The sequence below is a fragment of the Thamnophis sirtalis genome, unplaced genomic scaffold, assembly GCF_051295495.1.
Source record: "Thamnophis sirtalis isolate CommonGarterSnake01/CBP01778 unplaced genomic scaffold, rThaSir2_p1.2 scaffold_7, whole genome shotgun sequence".
NCBI lineage: Eukaryota > Metazoa > Chordata > Lepidosauria > Squamata > Natricidae > Thamnophis > Thamnophis sirtalis.
In genome coordinates this window covers 30,315,014-30,335,730 of record NW_028261387.1, presented here as the reverse complement: position 1 = coordinate 30,335,730, position 20,717 = coordinate 30,315,014, and the positions used below count along the sequence as shown (strand labels likewise).

The 20,717-nt window shown below is 42.5% G+C and overlaps 1 protein-coding gene across 1 annotated transcript in view; it reads left to right on the top strand.

Annotated features, from left to right (window-relative positions):
- The window catches only part of CIMAP2 (ciliary microtubule associated protein 2), a 31,614-nt gene extending 17,510 nt beyond the window's left edge, over window positions 1–14,104 (top strand). Inside the window, exons 6-10 of the mRNA XM_087720788.1 lie at window positions 2,799–2,942; window positions 6,872–7,036; window positions 7,374–7,502; window positions 11,564–11,694; window positions 13,767–14,104. Coding sequence (XP_087576914.1) covers window positions 2,799–2,942; window positions 6,872–7,036; window positions 7,374–7,502; window positions 11,564–11,694; window positions 13,767–13,821 — 624 coding nt within the window. The 3' untranslated portion in view covers window positions 13,822–14,104. The remainder of the gene's footprint in view (window positions 1–2,798; window positions 2,943–6,871; window positions 7,037–7,373; window positions 7,503–11,563; window positions 11,695–13,766) is intronic.
- Window positions 14,105–20,717: the final 6,613 nt, after the last annotated feature.

Sequence of the window (20,717 nt, the reverse complement as noted above, 5' to 3'; positions counted from 1 at the left end):
AATTTCATGTCCTCGAGGAAGAGCCAACATCATGACGGAACATCATGCAGACTTGACAGTCCAAGTCCGCCAATGACACTTTTGCCCTTGGACGGTCTGGCAGGACCTAAACCATCCCGAAGAGATGGTGACTGGGAAGGCAAAACCTTGCTGGTTGCAGGGACACCGCAAAGTCCCTGATTGACTCAAGGGTAGCGCTTCTAGCCGGCGGCAAACAGGCAGCCCCCAGGCTGACATAGTCGGAGACTGCTCCCAAAGGAAGAGAAGAAGTGAAAGCGTTCCATCTGGTGAGGGTTTTTTTTCTTTCTCAAGATTGCCCTGAGAAACTTTTTTTAAAAAAAATAATAATTAGTTCTCTAAGCAAGAACAAAGCAGCAAATTTAATCCCTATTGGACTGCCTTAGAAAGTTTGTTGTTCCTGCTTGTAACGATGTTTTGTGGATTGAAGTGATTGCAACATTTCCTGTTTCTCCGCTTGAAGTTTAAGGACTGATCTTTTTTCCTTTATTTTTTTTTTACTACCTTAACTTTTTTCTTTTGGCTTGAACTAAAAATTTTTCTTACTTTAACAAATTTCTCCTTCTATTTGTTATAAAATCATATTAAAGATACTTAAGGAAAAAGCATAAAAATAATAATCGAATCTGCCATTTGGAAGCCTAAGACTGAAGTTTTTTTTTTTTAATAATGTTTCCTTTGTTCTTCTCTATTTGGCTTCACTGACCTTGCAACGGAAGGGTTTGGACTCTTGTTTATAAAACCTGATAAAGACTCAAAGATATGAACAGCGTTTTGCAGGTGCTTTTGGAAAATATTTTGGCAAGTGAAGCAAAAGAAAAGAAAAAGATAAGAACCCTTCTACCTTAAAAAACCACAAAAGAACTTGTGCTTAAGATTTAAAATAAATATAGATATATCCCTCAAAAACTATTCACAGGCTAGAGTGGCAGATCCCTTTTTCTTTTTCTCTATATTCCCTTACATTTTGAAAAATGGATCAATATTCAGATGAAGAAAACTTACTAATCCAAAACATCCTGGCTGGACTCCAAAACATATCAGAAGGACTTGAAAGATTTGATAATAAATGGGATAGTCTATGGGGCATCACAGTAAAAGAGGAGGGGGTTGGAGCCCCAGAGATTAAAGAAGAGAATGAAAATACAGAAAACAAAGACAAGATACTAGATGAACCCATTAATGGAGTAAATGTGAGTGAAAGCAAAAAGAAGGGAAGCTGGAAAAGTGACTTTGACAACTTGGAGCTTTTTCCCAAAATCCAAGCCGCAGGAGAAAAAAAGAGAGCGAAAAAGATGGAATTAAAAAGATAAACCTATCCAGAAATAAGTTTGACAACCAAAGTTAAGCCTGCATTAATAACAACTCAAGGGCAACAAAACTACATGAGAGATCCTTCAAGCTACAAAGTGCGGAGAGAAGTTTTAAATTCTGAAAAGGTGCCAAAAAGAGAATTGACACAACTGCTGGCGAAAGAGAAAGGACCATTTTGCTTCTGGAAAGACACTGGTTGATAATGCTAGTCAATGATAATAATCAGCTAACCTTTGATGATTAATAAGTAGGGATTTTAGTATTTTGTATTTTCTAGACTGTTTTAGATTATCATTGAATGTTTATTCGTTAACATATAAATTACTATGATATTAATAATGAAACAATAACCTTAATTAGGATAAATAACCAGGCCACAAATTGTAAATTGAGATTTGGTGAAAAGACTTATAAACCTTATAAATTTTTGTTTAGATCTTGTTATGAAGGTATATATAATTTGGACCAGAAGAGAGGAGACATGTTATGAACAGTAAACAATTGGTTCTTTCTTTTTTCTTTTAACTATAATAATAAGAAGGAAATGTTAATGCATACTTTTGGTGATTATTAACTAGAAATGTCAATATCTTTTAGACTGTTTTAGATCTTAAATGGTTATTTTGTTAACACTTATATTAATAAGTTTCTGTTTAGAGATGGTTATAAAGGTAAATCTCTTTCGGGCCTGTGGAGAGGAGAGGTGAAAAAAATAAATAATCTTTAGCTAACTATATAATAATAGTAACAAAGAAATGTTAATTGATAATATTCAATGATACAAGCAGGTGCGAAAAGTAAAATGGACAGAAGTGTTAATTTGTGAGTGGGAGGAGAGGGGGAGGGAATGTTAGATATATTTTTAGCAATGTCAGTAGGTGGCTGTGTCCTTAAAACTCTATTAAATGAAAATGGTGGAATAGTGATAGTAAAATATATAAATTCTAAAATGTACAATTTAAACTGAAAGAAATATATGTGATTGTGGAAGAAATGCACGAAATATACCTGTAACCAATGGATACACTTTCTACAAGATGTAATGAACGATGATTTTTTTTGTGTTTTCCTTTAATAAAAACAATAAAAGTTTCTTTGAAAAAAATAATCATTTCATGTCCTGTAGCTTTAAGGTGCTGGAAAAGAGAGGAAGTTTTTTCTTTTTTTTTCTTACTGCGTTCTTGTGTTCTGCTATGCCAACATCTTAAGAAACCCCAAAGACAAAATCCAGCTAGAAAACCAAGGAGTCTACAAAATACCATGCAAAATCTGCCCTGCAACATACATAGGACAAATGTACAGGAAAATAAATGCATGCTTGCCAAAATGTTGCCAAGACAATCTCAATCTTACATGGGAAAATACCCGAACATAACTATTTCTAGATAGGGATCAATGTTCACCTGCCTAAAGGTAGCTGTTTACATGTGCCTCTGTCTGATACTTTTTCTCCTGATTGACTTTAGGGAAGCGGTTTGGGACCTGGTACTTACAATATCAAAAATAGTATGGATGAGATGTTGAAACGTGTGGTCAGTATTCGAGGCCCCTATGAAACCTTCACTGGCAACAGATCAAAGCCTATGGTTTCTGGACATTTTGCTGGTGATGTATGTGTTCTCCCTTTTCTGCTTGCAAAGAGTTCTCCAAGAGTTTGGTTAGTGATATGTAGACTTCCCCAACTGAATGCTCATCAGATTTATTAGATTAACACTTTGATCCATGATAGCCATTGGCCATGTTGCCTATGGATGATCAAACCTGTAGGTAAAGATTTGGGAAGACACCAAATTGGGGAAGGCTACAATTTGACTGAGACAACTTCAACAATGGAGTGAATCCTTTCTCCCACTCACTTAAAAAAAACCTCTAGGACAGGGTGTCCAATCTTGAAGACTTTTGGATTTCAACTTCTCCAGCCAATAGACTCTACGATTTTAAGAAGAATAGAATTAAGAAATTTTCTGGTTGGGAATTTTCTAAAAAAAAAGAAGTGATAAATGCTGTAATATTATAACTGAAACAAATAATGAGAGTCAAGTTACATTTTGCAATCCTGTATTAGATATGCATTCTATGAGACCTACACTCAGCTATTTAAGGAAGTTTAGATTCAGAAAACTGAATATTTCAGTGAAAATATCACACTGTGTTTCCCTGACAGGAAGACAACGCTGAATTTAAGACCATTTTCAGAAAAAGGAAGATCAGAAAACAGAATGTTTAATAATGGGGTTATTACTACTCTGGAGGGGTGATAAAACTGTGCTTCAAAGGAATCTGAACAACAGCTGACAAGTGTGGTGAAGCAGCAGAAAAAGAAGTGACTTGGGACATCCTTACCATAACGCTTGCATCAAGCTAGGCTGCTTTTGATCCCTGGTTTAGCACTCTTCCAGAGCAGTAGTAAATTTATATTCAAGAGAAGCACGAGTAAAAGCTGAAGTCAAATGAATATAACCAGATCACACACATGTCTTTCAGCTATTTGGTTTAAGTCTGGTTTCAAGCTTGCAGTAGTTCTATGATAGATTAGAACTACCTTTTCCTGAGAGGTGGTGATGTTAAGAGGTGATGGTGGAGAATAGGCTTCGTGGCATAGGAAATGACCAGTGGTGGGATTCAGCCAGTTCACACCTCTTCAGGAGAACTGGTTGTTAACTTTCTGAGCAGTTTGGTGAACTGGTTGTTGAAAGAAATCATTAGGGGAGAGAACCGGATGTTAAATTATTTGAACCCCACCACTGGAAATGACTGCATCATCCTTTGGCAGAATAAATTACATATAAAGAAGAATATTTGTAGCTCAGGGTTGAAATGATGGGTGCTTGGTGCCCTCTGAGCTTGGCCATTTTCTTGCAAGTGTTTCATTAGTTTCATCAGATGCTATATAGTTTGAGTAATGAAACATCTGCAAGAAAACAACCAAGCTCAGAGAGCACCAAGGACTTCTCCCACAAATAAATTAGAAGTGGCAATTGGAACAATCATTTCTGATGGCACACAGAGGGGAGAAAAGCAATTTAGTTGAGTCATGGGGAAAATTTTGTAGACAGCAGTAAAAGTAGATCCACAATATTACTCACATTCTAGAAGTACTGGGTGAAGTTGAAATTAAACGAGGCATTTTCCAAGGCGATTCCCTTTCACCCCTACTATTTGTACTCTCAATGCTACCACTGACAATCATTTTGAAAAAGATGAACTATGGATACGAACTTACAAAGAAAGGACTGAAAATTTTGAACTTGGTGTACATGGATGATTTGAAGCTGTTTGGTAAAACAAAAGCTGAACTGAATGTATTAATTGAAAGCACAAAAGAATTTAGCCAAGACATTGGTATGCAGTTTGGAATTGACAAATGTGCAACAATGGCAACCAAAACAGGCAAGGTCATAGAAGATGATGGAATAGAACTTGAGAATGAAGAAATGATAAAGGCAGTAAAACCAGAAGAAGGCTACAAGTACTTGGGGATTTTAGAGGCCTCTGACTTAATGTATAATAAAGTCAAGGAATTAACTTCAGCCAAGTACATTTGATGAATACGCAAGATATTAAAGTCCAAATTGTGTGGAGGAAACATCATAAAAGCCATAAATACCTGGGCTATACCTGTGATTCGATACTCTGCAGGAATAATTGACTGGACCCAGATGGAGTTGGACAATTTGGACAGAAAAACAAGGAAGCTTATGACAATAAATCATGCTTTGCACCCTAAAAGTGATGTTGACCGATTATATCTACCAAGAGCAGAAGGTGGTCGAGGACTCCTACAAGTAAAACAGACTGTGGAAGAAGAAAAACACAGCTTGAATGATTACATCCAGAAACGTGAGGAACCAATGATTAAGGAAGTAAATAAAGGAGGCCTTTTAAAGACAACTAAGTCAAAAGCTGAATATAAGAAAGAAGTAATTGAGAAGCGAGCTGGAAATTGGAAAAACAAAGCTATGCATAGCCAATACTTGAAAAGTATTGAAGGCAAAGCTGACCAAAAACTAACTTGGAACTGGTTAAGATCAGGAGCGCTGAAAAAAGAAACAGAAGGCTTTATTTTGGCAGCTCAAGAACAAGCCTTAGCCACAAACTGCATGAAGGCAAAATGTTCAACATGTTACTACCAACAGCAAATGTCGCCTCTGTAATGAGAAAGACGAGACAGTCGACCACTTGATCAGTGGGTGCAACAAAATTTCACAAACTGACTACCTACAATGCCATGACCATGTTGCTAAGATCATTCATTGGAAATTGTGCCAAAAGTTTGGATTTGAGTACAGCAAAAACCACTGGGAACATCAGGTTCAGAAGGTTTTAGAGAATGAGAAAGTCAAGATCTTGTGGGACTTCAGAATCCAGACTGACAGGCACTTGGCCCACAACACACCTGACATAACAATAGTTGAAAAGAAAAAAGTATGGTTCATTGACATTGCTATACCTGGAGATGCACAATTGAAGATAAACAGCAAGAAAAAATCACAAAGTACCAGGACTTGCAAATTGAAGTTGAATGACTGTGGAAAAAGAAAGTGTGTGTTGTCCCAATTGTAATTGGAGCCCTTGGAGCAATACCTAAAGGGCTACCTCGCTATTTGAAAATTCTAAATTCACCTGACTTGAACATTCTGACTCTACAAAAAACCACCCTATTTGGAACAAACTTATATCCTCCAACATTACCATAACAGTTAGGACTCGAGTTGTTGAGCTACCAACCAGCCACAAAGGCTGTGAATCTCACCAAATATTAACCACATAATAATACTAATACTAACAATAATAACATTAGCAGCAGGAGCAGTGGTTTCATTTCTGATACTTAGTTTAGATCAGTGGGCTTTGGTAGACTTAGTCTACCCAAAGTCTTGATTTTGCAGTTGTTCAATTGGATTAATTCCAACTTAATTTAAAATAATTCTAAATATATGAAAAGCTTTGGTCCTATAAATAAGTTATCTGAACACTGAAACCATAGATTCTACAAAAACTACTATTATGTATCATAGATTAATGTATTTGATTATGTGCCATTAAGTTGATATTGACTCTTATGACCACATAGATACATTTTCTCCATGGAGGTCGGTCCCTAACTTGGTCCTTTAGGTGCCCCCATCGCCACCATAACTGAACCCATCCACCTTGTTGCTGGTCATCATTTTCTCTTTCTTTCAATTTTTTTTCCAGCATTAGAGCCTTCTCTAGAAGTTAGAGTCTTTACACAATATATCCAAAGCAGGATAATTTGAGCCTCGTCATTTGTTTCTTACAGGATTCCAATTACACTGGGAGTTGTTATCTATATTATATTTTCCCATAGTAGACACATTCCTTTGAAATGAGTGTTTTGATTTGATGCAGTTTTGTCTTGGGTTAATTGTTCACAGATTGCTAAATGAATGCACACCAGAGGTGGGTTGCTCCCAGTTCAGCCTGGAGCGGGTGAACCAATAGTAATGGCGGCAGGAGGCTCCACCTGCTTCTTTTAATTTCTAAAACAATATTTCCTCTTATTTAATCATGGCAGAGAAAAACGTCTGAGCTGTCTGGTTGCAATATCAAATCCTTCCTGGATGAACTGGAGACAAGGGAGAAAAAGAAACATGGTGTTTTTAGTAAATTTTCACGGGATCCTGAATACCCAACTGAACGGATCTTCTGGTCCAAAATTGGCATGTTTCAACATGAACAAGTAGGTTATTTTCCTTGGCTTCTTCAGCAGCAATCCAGTATTGATTTTCTTCTTCCATTACCAATGTGGATGGGAACAAAATGATGTACAATTTGTTTGTTTTTTAAAGAATGTATTTCTCTTTTTTCTTCTTTTCAAAGTATCAAAATAGTTTCTCTCAGCAGAAAACATTAAAGGAGGCCCAGAATTATATTTGCTATGCAGCTGTGGAAAGAAGAAGAATGGGGCCAACTGGCAAGCAAATCTTCTCTGGGATGTTTTTCTGTCATGTGTGTTTAATGAGGATGATGAGCATACCAGTCAATAACAGAAAATAATTGCCTGTTTTTTTTCCTAGTTCCAAACAGGACCAGGCTCCTATGACATAAAGCCCATTAAGAGAATAGAATATAAAAACCAACCACCATTCTGGATTGGTGCAAAAAGATTTGACCGAAGAGCATATCGTCTCTGTTTTGGAATTACGGTAAGGGAGAAACATGAGTATGACTCCTTTTGTCCAAGACACCCAGTATGTATGGAGCTTCTCAATCATCCAGGTCATATAGATGGTCCTTGACTTACAACAGTTCATTTACTGTTCAAAGTTAAACGGTACTGGAAAAAGTGACATTAAGTTTTTCACACTTACGAAATTTGCAGCCTCTCCAAGATGCATGTGATCAAAATTAAAATGCTTGGCAGCTGACTCATATTTATGACAGTTGCAGTGTCCCGGGTCACATGATTGCCTTTTGTGACCTTCTGACAAAGCAAAGTCAATTGGGGATGCCAGATTCACTTAAGAACAGTGTTGCTAACTTAACAACTGCAGCGATTCACTTAACAATCGTGGCAAGAAAGGTTGTAAGATAGGGGCAAAACTTGCTTAACAAATGTCCTGCTTAGCAACATAAAATTTTGGGCTCAGTTGCGGTTGTAAGTCAAGGACTACCTGTAGTTGTCCCAAAGGTGCTTTTTTCCAAAAGCAACTGACTTTTCTTATAGGTATTTTTTTGTCTTTGAAAACATTTCACTTCTCATTGAAGAAGCTTCTTCAGTTTTTCAGTTCAGAATAGAAGAAGCTTCTTAGATGAGAAGCAAAACGTTTTTCTCAAAGGAGAAAAAAACCAAGAAAGTCCAGTTGCCTTCTGGAAAAAGCATCTTTGGAACAAGATAGCCTGTAAGACACACCCAGCAGAATGTCAATTAGGGAAGGGAGCAGGGAATTAGAAAGACAAGAAAGACAGATGACAACTACAACTGGGTTTACCTTGCGTTGCAAAAGAGATGGGATTTACAGGGCATGGTTATAACCATCATCTTGATTTTTGGGATGCCACTCCTTCTGCAGATGTCCCTGGGAGAGAAATAATGAGTCTCCAGTAGTTCAACTGTTATTTCCTCTATATTGGATTTAGGGCAATTTCTTAGTAGCTTAAGAGTGTGATATTTCCTTTGCCCATCGATCCAATCCTTTTAAAATTCTGGTGTGCCAAAGGGTGGTGCTAGTGATATATTTATTTTCCTTATGTCATTTGCATTTATCTGAGTTACTACGGTGACATTAGAAGCACTCAGGCAGCTAGGAAACGTTTCATTTAGAAAAAGTCTAACTTCTTCACTAATCTGGGCTCATCAGCAGTTTAGGCTCAAGTGGCTGCAGCTGGCAAAAATAGAATTCCGATTTTCATTTGTGAATCCAGAACAAGAAAGTAAGTAAGAAATAAGCAGAAAGTAAGTAAGAAATTAAGATACTTAAGAAAGTATCTGCCTGTCTAAACAAAGATTCAGGCTACATATGCTAAGTGATTGGAACAGGTTTCCTCTGATTCAGTGCATAATTGTCTGCATATATGGTGTGCTACATGAAATAATCCTATTTATGAGCCATGGTGGTGCAGTGCAGTAGTGCAGGCTACTTCTGCTGACTGCCAGCTGCCTGCAATTTGGCAGTTCAATTCCCACCAGGCTCAAGGTTGACTCAGTCTTCCTAATACCACTTTATAATGCCTTGGTAAAGCCACACTTGGAATACTGCATTTGGTTTTGGTTGCCACGATGCAAAAAAGATGTGGAGACTCTAGAAAGAGTGCAGAGAAGAGCAACAAAGTTGATTAGGGGACTGGAGGCCAAAACATATGAAGAATGTTTGCAGGAACTTGGTATGTCTAGTTTAATGAAAAGAAGGACTAGGGGAGACATGATAACAGTGTTCCAATGTCTCAAGGTTTGCCCCAAAGAAGAGGGAGTCAAACTATTCTCCAAAGCACCTGAAGGTAGAACAAGAAGCAATGGGTAGAAACTAATCAAGGAGAGAAGCAGCTTAGAACTGAGAAGAAATTTCCTGACAGGACAATTAATCAGTGGAACAACTTGCCTTCAGAAATTGTGAATGCTCCAATACTGGAAGTTTTTAAGAAGATGTTGGATAACCGTTTGTCTGAAGTGGTGTAGGGTTTCCTGCCTAAGCAGGGGGTTGGACTAGAAGACCTCCAATTCTATCCTATCCTATCCTTCTGAGCTGGGTAAAATGAGGACCCAAATTGTTGGGGGCAATATGCTGACTCTGTAAACTGCTTAGAGAGGGCTGTAAAAGCACTATAAACAGTATATAAAGTGGTATATAAATCTGCTATTGCTATTGTGCAACAATTTCTCCTCAGAGGAATAGCTAAATAACAAAGATCACTCTGGCAAAAATACAAGCTCAGTTCTATCACTAAAGAACTGCTGAGCTTAGGGCAAACAATGTTGAAGCAGATGATCCAACTCATGTGGTTTAAAGCAAGTATGGAGTAGGTCTTGGATGAAACATTGATAGCTGATCTATAGTAGCTTAACTTCTCTATTCTTCCAAAAAAGAATAATCAGACCTATCATTCTTTGATATAAAGCCAAAATATGGTTATTCTAAGAGGCCTCTGTATAATTATATAGTTAATCTCACTGTTCTCTTTAAGAAGAGCCAGCAGTTTCTCCTTACAAGAATACTACTGTAGTATCCATACAATATTCTCAACGTAAATATATATTTACATTGTGTATTTCTTGGCTAGCAAATGTGACTAACAAGCAGAACGGGAGTGCATAATATCAGACATGTCACTAGAAGGCAAAACCACAAAACTCCATCTCACTGGTCATGTCATGTAGGAGAATTCACTGGAGAAAGCAGTTATGTTTGTATGAGTTAGCAGTAAAAGGAAACCAGGCCATAAAAAAACATGGTGGCTGGAGACCATCAAAGCTGACATCAGTCAGGGAATAGAAAAACTGAAAGAAATAGTGCAAGATTGGAAGATGTGGAGAGATCTGGCCTATTGAATTGCCAAGAGTTGGACTCAACTGAATGGATATCATCATCATGATCATCATCATCATTATAGATTTAGATCAGATAAAATAGTATGTATCTTCCAACATTCTCTGCACAAAGACCAACTAGTTTCTATTATATGAATTGGAACAAACAGGTGATAATCATATATCCTTCAAGGGTATGGATATAACTTGTTGGATCTTTTGTTCAACTTTAAGGGATTTGGTCAAAGTTAAGATTTATACTGATATCAAGTGCATTTGAGACACAGCATGTGTTTATTTGTTTGTTTGTTTATTGAATTAATTAATTCTTTCCCCTTCCATTTGTGTAACCAATTCATGATAACTTTTGAGATTCCACCAAATTCAGTTTTAGCAATTTTATCTATAAATATACTGTTAAGGCAATAAAATGCAATCATGGAATAATTGAGATATGTTTTCACACTATGGACATCAGTTGGAGAATTGTCATCATTTTCAACACAAAGCATTCTAGCTGAACATTCAGTACAAATTGCATTCTCAATGTGGCATGGCCCCAGACATAGCAAGAACTAACAACACATGATTGGAAACCACCTCTGCAGTACCTCTGCAATAGATGAAAGGTAATTTGTACTGAAGGATGCAAAATACTTCATCCTAAGCAAATTTTTATTCTGGTGAAGCTAAGCTGCTCAGGATTTCAGAGTGCAAGGGAGTACTTACCACCCTGTGAAAATCATAGTGTGGTAAGAAGGATACATTTTAGTATTGTTTTCCAACCTAGTCTTGTTGCTTCTCCAGCTTTGTTTTATGCTGTTGAGTGTTGTCTGGGCTGCCTTAGTCACGTCTTTCCTTTGGTGATCATTCCAAGATAATCTTCCAAGTAGCTTAATTCCATAGCTAGTAGGGCATTTCAAATTTTTCAACTTTAAATTTCCAAACATTAGGAGTGCTCAAAAGTTGTGACATGCCATGGCGATTGTAAAGATATTTTGATGACTTTACTATAATTTAGATGTGCTTGATATGTAAGTACATAAATATCATAACTTTTTAACATTTTGTTTGTTTCATTAGCTGGGCCCTAGAATTCTTCCTTCTTCTTCTTCAACTTCAGAGAAATCCATGTGGGGTTTTTTGACAACAATATAGGAGCAATTTGCCATGGCCTTGCTTTGAAGTGGGCAACCAGGAAGATTTAAGCACTCACTATATCCACAATGCTCTATTTTACAGAATCCTGTCGGTGTTGGGCGCTATGACACCACAAAGCATGAGAAACATTCAAAGAAGTTGAGATACCGTTCCCTTTATATGAATGAAACACAACGTTATCTTAGTAACTTGGAAAGGGACAAGTGTTTACAGTAAGTGAAACATGATAAGAATGACAAATCATTTTTTTAAATCCCCAAGCTTCCATCAGTTTTGGAATTTTTATTTTTAATTTGCATGCCTGACCTTAATATCTAATTGTTTTCTATGTATCCTGTTTCCCAAAAAATAAGACCAGCAGTAATCTCTGCTGCAGCCCACCCTGCCTTGCATCCAATGTTTCTTCTTTTTGTGATTAGACCAGAGGTGGTTTCTGGAGGTTCAGCCTGGATTGGACAAACCAATAGTGGCAGTGGCAGGAGGCTCCGGCCACCCACCCAGATGCTTCTGCGCATCTGCAGAAATGTTGCGCGAGTGACCAAGCAAACGGGTAGTAAAAAAAATGAAAACCCACCACTGGATTAGACTAGCCATCCTTTACATTGAGCGAAGTTAAAGCTCTGTTCACTTATAAACTGAGGTCATTAGGAGAGGTCATTAAGTTATATAACCCATCTCCATGAGTGGTATCACCCAGTTTCCAGCGAAGAGAAAAAAAAGACAGACTCCACGTGGTATCCAAATAATTTTTAAGTTTAGTGATTCATAGAAAAAGGTATACAAGGCAACATCACCAACCTGTCGAGATAAAACTTTCAAAACAGACAAAGAAACAAAAACAAACCAGCTCCACAGAAACAAGGAACAGTCAAATCCCGGGCTGGGGCTGGATGCTATCTCCATCCTATTAGAAGAGGCGTATCAGGTAAGTTACCAACGCCCTTTCTCAATAAGGGCAGAGATAGCATCCATGCATGGGACATACCCAAGCCATACAGTCCTCAAGGGTGGTTGATAGACTGTTCCGAAACTGACCCGCCTGACCAAACGGCCTGCAAAACCCACCTGCCAAAGGAAGCATCTGCAGATGTGAACTTATCAAGTTTGTAATTGTGGATGAAAGGGGATGGAGAGGTCCACGCAGCTGCCCTGCAAATTTCATCCAGGGAAGCCTGTGTCGCCCACATCGTCGTGTTGGCTGCACTTCTTGTAGAACGGGCTGTCACCCCTGCTGGCACCCTCTCCTGGCATGAATCGTACGCTGCTGCAATGTAACGTCTGACCCACCTGCCAATGGTAGCCACCGAGGCCTTTTGGCCAAGGGAAGAAGACTGGAACGAAATAAAAAGGGCTTCTGATTATCTAGATTCCACCATGTGATCAATGTAAATTTGCAGCACCCGACACACATCTAAATTGTGCACCAATGTTCCAATTCATGCCTGGGTGAGGGACAAAAATTTGGTAACACTACCTCCTGTGTGTGATGGAACCAAAAAGCAACATTCAGCATAAAGGAGGGATCCAGTCTAAGGACCACCACATCCGCATGGAACCTACAGAGGTCCTCCCGCGCTGACAAGGCATGCAGTTCAGATATACGTCTTGTTGATGTCACGGTCACCAGGAATGCTACCTTCCAGGTAAGGAATTGTAGGGACACCTCCTGAAGAGGCAAAAGGACTTCTTCCCCAACTCCGGAGGCTGCTAGGGCCCAGGAGATAATCGCCTCAGTTCGCAGCAGCAAATTATTTGCCGTTGTGGCGAATTGAGCAGCGTGGGGAAAAATTAGTTCCCAGCCAGAGTGAGGGAGAACTTCGCATGTGCCTGCAATTAGCAGCCTTGCTGGCAGTCAAGTTTCAGAGCCGTGAATCTGGCAGTACTCACAGTCAATGAAAGCAGAAATTTCGAATTAATCAAGTTCGTAGCAATGTATATCAGAGATGGAAAGGATAACATGACCGTCCCAGAGTGGACTGAGTCGGAAACTGGGTGGTACCACTCATGGAGGCGGGTTATATAGGGGTTAATTAATTAGTAATCAGACTCAGTCCAATCAGAGCATGGACAGTGTCAACCCATGCATGGATGCTATCTCCACCCTTATTGAGAACCTCATGGTTCTCCAGTTGTTCCTTAATTAGAGCTTCCAACAGTCTTTAATCAGTATGTCCAATTGTTAGGGATGCTAATTCAGTGATATCTGGATGAATATATGTTCTTAACCTTGGCTTTGATAAAGGATAGAATATGTAAACAATTTATTGATTTTTTTTCCCCACAGGGAGAGGATCACTCCTGTTAATAAAGGTCGCCAGAGCAACCCAAACTCTGCCTAAAAAAATGTTGCACCTAGGAAAAAAATACTCTTAAATCATGTATGAGTTGTATGGCTACGTAGCTTGGTCAGCCTAACTGCAGGACCTAAAAACTGAAAACCACACTGAGAAATCTCTTATTCTTGACTAATAAGCTCTTGGAAATTTGGGCACTCACTTTCACCTTTTTTTTAAAAAAAATCAAGGTATTTGTTAGAATTTTGTAACTGTAGAGTTCTCTTTTAAAATCAGTGTGCTGCCATAATTATGTCAATACTATATTAAAATTGCTAGAAACTTAAAATGCTTGGTATTCATTTAGCAACTATTTGTAAAATGTTGTCTTTTATTGAATTAAAAAGGAGGGCTATTATTTTCAATTCTAATTCTCACAGGCCACAGTTGTATCAGGGTGTGTTTGTTTTTTACTGGATTCTGGTAAAAGAGTGCAGATCAAGGAAAGTTTGTAATGCAATAAGGAAACAACTGCAGTTCAATGTTTAATTTTTAACAATAGGGTCTTGTTAGAATCCATAGCTTTCAAGAATTAAAAAACTTATATAGGAAAAGATCAAATCATGGGCTGTTCCCAGTGGAGAGAAATTACTGCTCTCCAGTCGTTTAAAAATAATGTCATATTAATGTTGTATCTAGCATTATTGGCAAGCTGTTATATTCTTTCTTGTGTTTCTTGAATTTATCAGTTCATATCCATTAAACAGCCATTATGAACAACACAAGGCTTCCCTAAGCTGTATTTACATGAAAATCCCGGAGTCCTTCGGGATTGGGCGGCATATAAATTTTAACAATAAATTTTAACAATAAAATAACTATTTCCTCTACTCCCAATTTTATTTTTAAAATGGGGAAGGCAGGCAATATTCTCTCCTTTGGCACACAAGGGCTGGTTGGTCCGGTCTGAGATCAGGATTGCTCCTACATCTACACATGTTAAGTTTGAGAAAGTGAGCTTGACTCCTGTTCTAGCTGAAAAGCAGCAAAGGTAGTTTCATCATGGGTGGGAGGTAGGTAGCAACCCGGTGGTGTATCCATTCCAGAATTGATTCAAAGCAGTGGTGGGTTGCTCTTATTGCTGCTACGGGTATGCTGATCAGTCTGTTCGTGCACAAGCCTAAAGTGCACTCTGCACGTGTGATGTGTGCTGCACACACATGCGCAATCCACCGCTCCTGTGACATCTAGCTGTTTGTAGGGGTGCGCACAGGCACTGCATGCTGTGTGCACATGCCCAGTATGCCTTCTGGCATAAAAACAGCCTATGGAGCACGGGCGGGCGGGCGGGGGGGCCAAACAAACCATCGTACCGGTAAGCTCTCAGCTGCTCCTGGCCACTACAGGTATGGCTGTACCTGGGCGTACCCGCAGCAACCTACCACTGATTTAAAAATATGTGTGAATAGATAAAAGCCCTCTATGGATGTTTGCAACTGAGCAGAAGAGCAAGCGACGAGTGCCACCTCAGCTAAAGCTCTCCCTCAGAGCCCCAAGGAATAATTGGCTAAAAAGTAGTTACTCTAATGGAATTTAGGACTCCTTTTTGCCTAGAATGATACTCATTTGAGAACAAAGGATTATAAATATGGATTAATGATTCAAGGACATTGTCTAAACGCTCTGTGCAATGACTGGTGTGAACTGATGCCAATGCTATAAACTCAAATGCACACCTAAAAAGCAAATCAAAACCTCTTGTCTTGCTGAAACATACCCATGTTCCAATAGTGATAGCTTTATCCCATATTAAATGCTCAAGACTTCAGGGCCACAAGCTGCTCCCGCACTCACAACCTCTCTAGAAAGTTTCATATTGTTTTTACTGTTGCTTTATTAGATTTTTATTACACCCCTCTGAGCCAGTTATAAAAGAACTGTTTATAAATATACTAAACTTAAGTGCATTGCATAACATTTTGGTTTTGTTCTGGATTGCAGCCCATGACAAAAAGTGTGTATTTTGCTTTATTCTATTGCATCTCCCCTCCTCATAGTAATTGAGTGGGTTTTTCCATGGTCACAGGAGTGATAAAGTGATTCAGGAGAGTTTATATTAGCATAGATAATTATACTAAAAGACCGTTGGCTTACCTGAATGGTCGTTCTCTAGGCACTGCGGGAGTGTCCAAGCACGGGTTAACTTCAGCTTGCTGCCCAAGGAACTGAGTTTTAAAATGGTTGTAGTTCCACCTCTTGGTTGCCTCAGAGGCTCAGTTTCGAAAAATGAAGAAGATCCAATAGTCCATAATTCGAACCAGTCCAAGTCCAAGACATAGGGTGAAAAACACCTCGCGGCCCCACTGCAAGGGTGGGGTTGGACACTCCCACAGCGCCTAGAGAACGACCATTCAGGTAAGCCAACGGTCTTTCTCCTAGGCGTTGTTTGGAGTGTCCAAGCACGGGACATGCCAAAGCTATGTCGAACTCGGGAGGGAAGAAGAACTGTCCAGGGCCGCAGTGCTTGCCATGACTCTCTGCAAAACTCTCCTCCCAAACGACACCTCAGCTGAGGCGAACATGTCAAGCCTGTAGTTCCGTATGAATGGAGACGGACTGAACCACGTAGCGGCACGGCATATCTCCTCAATTGGCGCTTGAGTAGCCCAAGCAGCTGAAGTTGCTGCGCTCCTTGTAGAATGTGCGGTGATACGAGGAGGTACGAGCCTGGCCTGAGTTTCGTAAGCCATTTTGATACTCGCTCGGAGCCAGCGTCCTATGGTAGAGGAGGTGACCTTCTTCCCCATGGAGGCAGGTTGTAATGACACAAAGAAAGCTTCCGACTTACGAAATGGGGCAGTCTGCTTCATATAAATGCGTACCGCCCACCGAATGTCCAACTTGTGCCACGTTACCTCTCTCGGGTGCCTGGGACATGGAAAAAAGTCCAGAAGTATCATCTCCTGGGCTCTGTGAAAGACGGTGTTGATCTTTGGGACGAAGGCAGGGTCCAGCCGTAGGATGACCCTATCGGAGTGGATGATACAAAGGTCACCCCTAACTGACAAGGTGGCCAACTCCAATAACCTGCATGCTGAGGTGATGGCCACTAGGAAGGCAGTCTTTAGGGTCAGATGGCGCAGGCCCACCGTCCGCAACGGCTCAAAGGGAGGCGTGGCAAATGCCTGTAACACAACCGTCAAATGTTGGAAGCCCCTTTTAGGAAGCCCCGAACCTAGGGATGTCTAAAAAGTGGTAACTGAGAGTCTGTGGACAGAATGGTGCCCAAGGTGGCCACCTGCCAACAGAGAGTGTTGGGTGCAAGGCCCTTGTCTAAGCCGTCTTACAAAAAGTCCAGAACTCTTGGGATGGTTGCGGACGAAGCAGTTATCTGGTGGTTCAGGCACCACTGCGAAAAGGACAACCAAGTCGCTTTGTAACTTCTGATGGTGGAGGGTCGCCTAGACACTTGAATAGACTGGATGACTCTGTCAGAAAAACAGTGAAGCCTCAGGAAGTCCCTCTCAAGTGCCAGATGGCCAACTGCAGCCACTGGGGCTCCTGGTGTTGAACAGCCCCCTGGCTGAGGGAGATCTGCTCCTGAGGTATTCGCCACGGTCGGGACACTGACAAGCTGACCAGGTTGGCGAACCAAGTCCTCGGCCAGTGAGGAGCCACTAGCAACACCTCTGCTCCCTCCTCCAGGATCTTCCGTATGACCAGCGGGGTCAAGGGAAAGGGGGGAAGGCATACAGTCGACCAGGAGGCCAGCGGGACCGAAGAGCGTCTGTGCCTTCCGCCCCGGGACAGTGGAACTTGGAGAAGTACCGGGGAAGTTGCGTGTTGGTCGGCGAGGCGAACAGGTCGACCACCGGATGGCTGAATATCTGGGACAGCTGGCGGAATAGCCCTGGGTGGAGTCGCCACTCTGAGTTTTGGATGGTGGTTCTGCTTAACCAGTCCGCTGTTACATTGTTTACGCTGGAGATGTGATCTGCCCGTATCGAGGCCAGATGTCTCTCCACTCAGCAACCCAGAGACTCCGCTTCTGACATAAGGGCCAGGGACCACGTGCCGCCCTGATGGTTGATGTAAGCTTTGGCGGCTATGTTGTCTGTCAAAATCAATACATCGCGGCCCCTGACCTGATCGAGGAAATGGCGCAAGGCTAGCCTGGCCGTGTGAAGCTCCAGCCAATTGATGTTGTGGGCAAGCTCCGCTTGCGACCATCTGCCCTGGACCACCGAGGTCTGTAGGTGAGCACCCCAGCCAAAGAGGCTGGCATCTGTGGTTATTTGTCGCTCCGGTTCCCTGAAGCAACAGCCCCTGAGGAGGGCCTCTGACTGCCACCATCAGAGAGAATGGAGGACCTTCGGGGGGACCTGTATCACCTGTCTGGAGTTGCTGGCCTTGCGTCTCTGGAGAGGGAGCAGGAACCACTGGAGCTCTCGCATATGTAACCGTGCCCACGGGACCACCGAAATGCATGACACCAGCTTCCCCATCAGTTGGGAGAGGGAGATGATCGACGCTGATCCAGTCGAGTGGATGCTCCTCCCCAGAGCCCTGATGCTGTCCACTCTCTCCTGTGTGAGACTTTGCAGGTCTCGGTGACTGTTCCGAGGTGCTGGATTCTGCAGGTCGGGGTCAGGTGACTTTTGGCGAAGTTGACTGAGAATCCGTGGAGCTGAAGGACCTTGATGATGGTGTTCAAGTCGCTCTGGGCTTGCCCCCTGGACGACGAGTGGATAAGGATGTCGTCCAGGTAGCATTCCAATCTCACGGGAAGGGCACAGAGATGTGCAGCAACAGCGGTCAGCAGCTTGGTGAACGTCCTCAGGGCCGACGAGAGGCCGAAGGGGAGGGCTCTGTACTGGAAGTGGCGATCGGCAAACTGGAACCTCAAGAACTTGCGATGCGCCGGGTGTATCAGAACATGCAGGTACACTTCTTTCAGGTCGATCGAAGTCAGCAGATCACCTTGCCTGACGCAGCCCAGGATGATCTGAAGGGACTGCATCTTGAAGCGCTTGTACGCCAGATGTTGGTTCAGCTTCTTGAGGTCCAGAATCGCCCTCACCCCCCGATGACTTGGGGACCAGAAACAGGATGGAATAAAACCCCCTGCCTTCCTGACCCCTGGGGACTTCCTCTATGGCCGCTATCTCCAGGAGATGGTCTATCTCCGCCCTCATAAGATGGAGTTTGTGGGTGGATTTGGGAATGGGGCAGCGGAGAAAGGTTCTCGGGGGAAGGGATAGGAACTCCAGAGTTAATCCATGGCGGACCGTGTTCTTGACCCAACTGTCCATCATGGTCTCCTCCCACTGGGCGGCATAGAGTTGGAGACAGCTGCCTATGAGGGGAGTCCTGTGACGGTCACTTAGACTTCCGAAAGGATTTGTTAGAGTAACCCCCTCAGAATTGCCTAGGTGAGAATGGCTCTGACCATAGCGGGGTTGAAGAGACCTGAACTGGTGGACTGGTCAGGGACAGAGCTCTCATCATCAGAGAGAACCGGGGCCTCTATCTCGGCCTCCTCTAGGTCCGAGACCTCACTCATCCCTGTGGGTGTGGAAGAGGCCTCCCTAGCCGCTGGGGCCTTTGGCATAGCTTTGCGACTCACATCAGCGATGGTAGCTACTGCAGGCAGTTTGGCTGCCAGCTGTTGCATGCCATCTGATATGCCACGTGAAATGGCATGGGCCACTACCACCTCCATGGCCCTGGATAACAGGGCCTCCTGACTTTGGGGAGGAAGGGGCTCTAACTCAGACGGGGCCAAGGACACCTCCTCAGCCCCAGAATCCATATCCTCCAGGGAATCTCCAGCCATGGAATGGATTGGAGACCCCAGAGAAGCCCTAGAGGGGTTGGGGGGAAAACCAAAATCCTCAGCAATAGGGCCTGAAGGAGAACCTTCCTGCTGGAGGATATCTACGGAAGACCCTACCCCCGCCTCATTAGCACTGGAGCCCCCGGACAGTCTGTGCTGTGCAGGCTGGGCCTTCTGGAATTGCTTCCCCAGGGCCTTCTGGCGTCTCACAGCCATCTTTTCCTCAGCCTTAGAGGCCTTCCCAGCTGTGGGTTGCTTCCCCTTGGAAGGGGCACCCACCCCATTACCCTTAGCCACTGGATTGGGCTTGTTGCACTTGCTGGGAGTAGGCCCGGTCTGGCTGTCTTCTTGCCTCTCCCTGATGCTGCCATGAGGGCTTGCTTGCTTCTCCATGGCACTGGAATGCTGAAGGTACAGGCCTGTGGAAAGGCCAAGGCCAAACGCTGGGGCACTGGTGGAATAGGGCCCAGAAGCGCTATGAAGGGAGGGCTGATTGGAGCTGGCTAGAATAGGTAGCCAAGCGCCTGCAGATCCATGCTGAGGCAGTAGGGTGGCTTGACAGGCCAAGATTCCCTGCGGCCGCTGGAAGGATCAGGAGGGAGAGAGCCTGCCTGGTCACCCAGAATGAGGCCCTGTGCTTACGGCGGCCCTCCACGGCGATCTGCACGTTCAGACAGGCTGCATGGCAAGGTTTGAGGCCGTTCACGCGGGCACACTCCTGGAGTGGCGACGGGCTTCGGGGAGCCTAGCGCTCCTTGCGAGGGGGATCCTAGCCTTAAATCACACCTTGGACTCACGGGTGGCCGCCAAGCGAGTCCCCGATGCAGAGAGCTGTCCGAATAGCCCTGGGGCTGGCAGCGCTCCAGGGAGCCTGTCTGCGCGACTCAGGAGTCCGGGGCTCAGATGGAGGCTAAAAGACAGGACTTTCCTAATGCTATCCCCTTACAAGAAATAATAAAGGAACAAAGGAGACTAGAAAGGAAATCTAAAAAATAAAGGGAGCTACACTAAACTACACTAAACTACCAAATCGGGATCCAGTTCGATGCCCAAGTACTGGAGCCCAGACAAGAACGTCCTATAGGCCGACTGAGTTTTTTGAAACTGAGCCTCTGAGACAACCAAG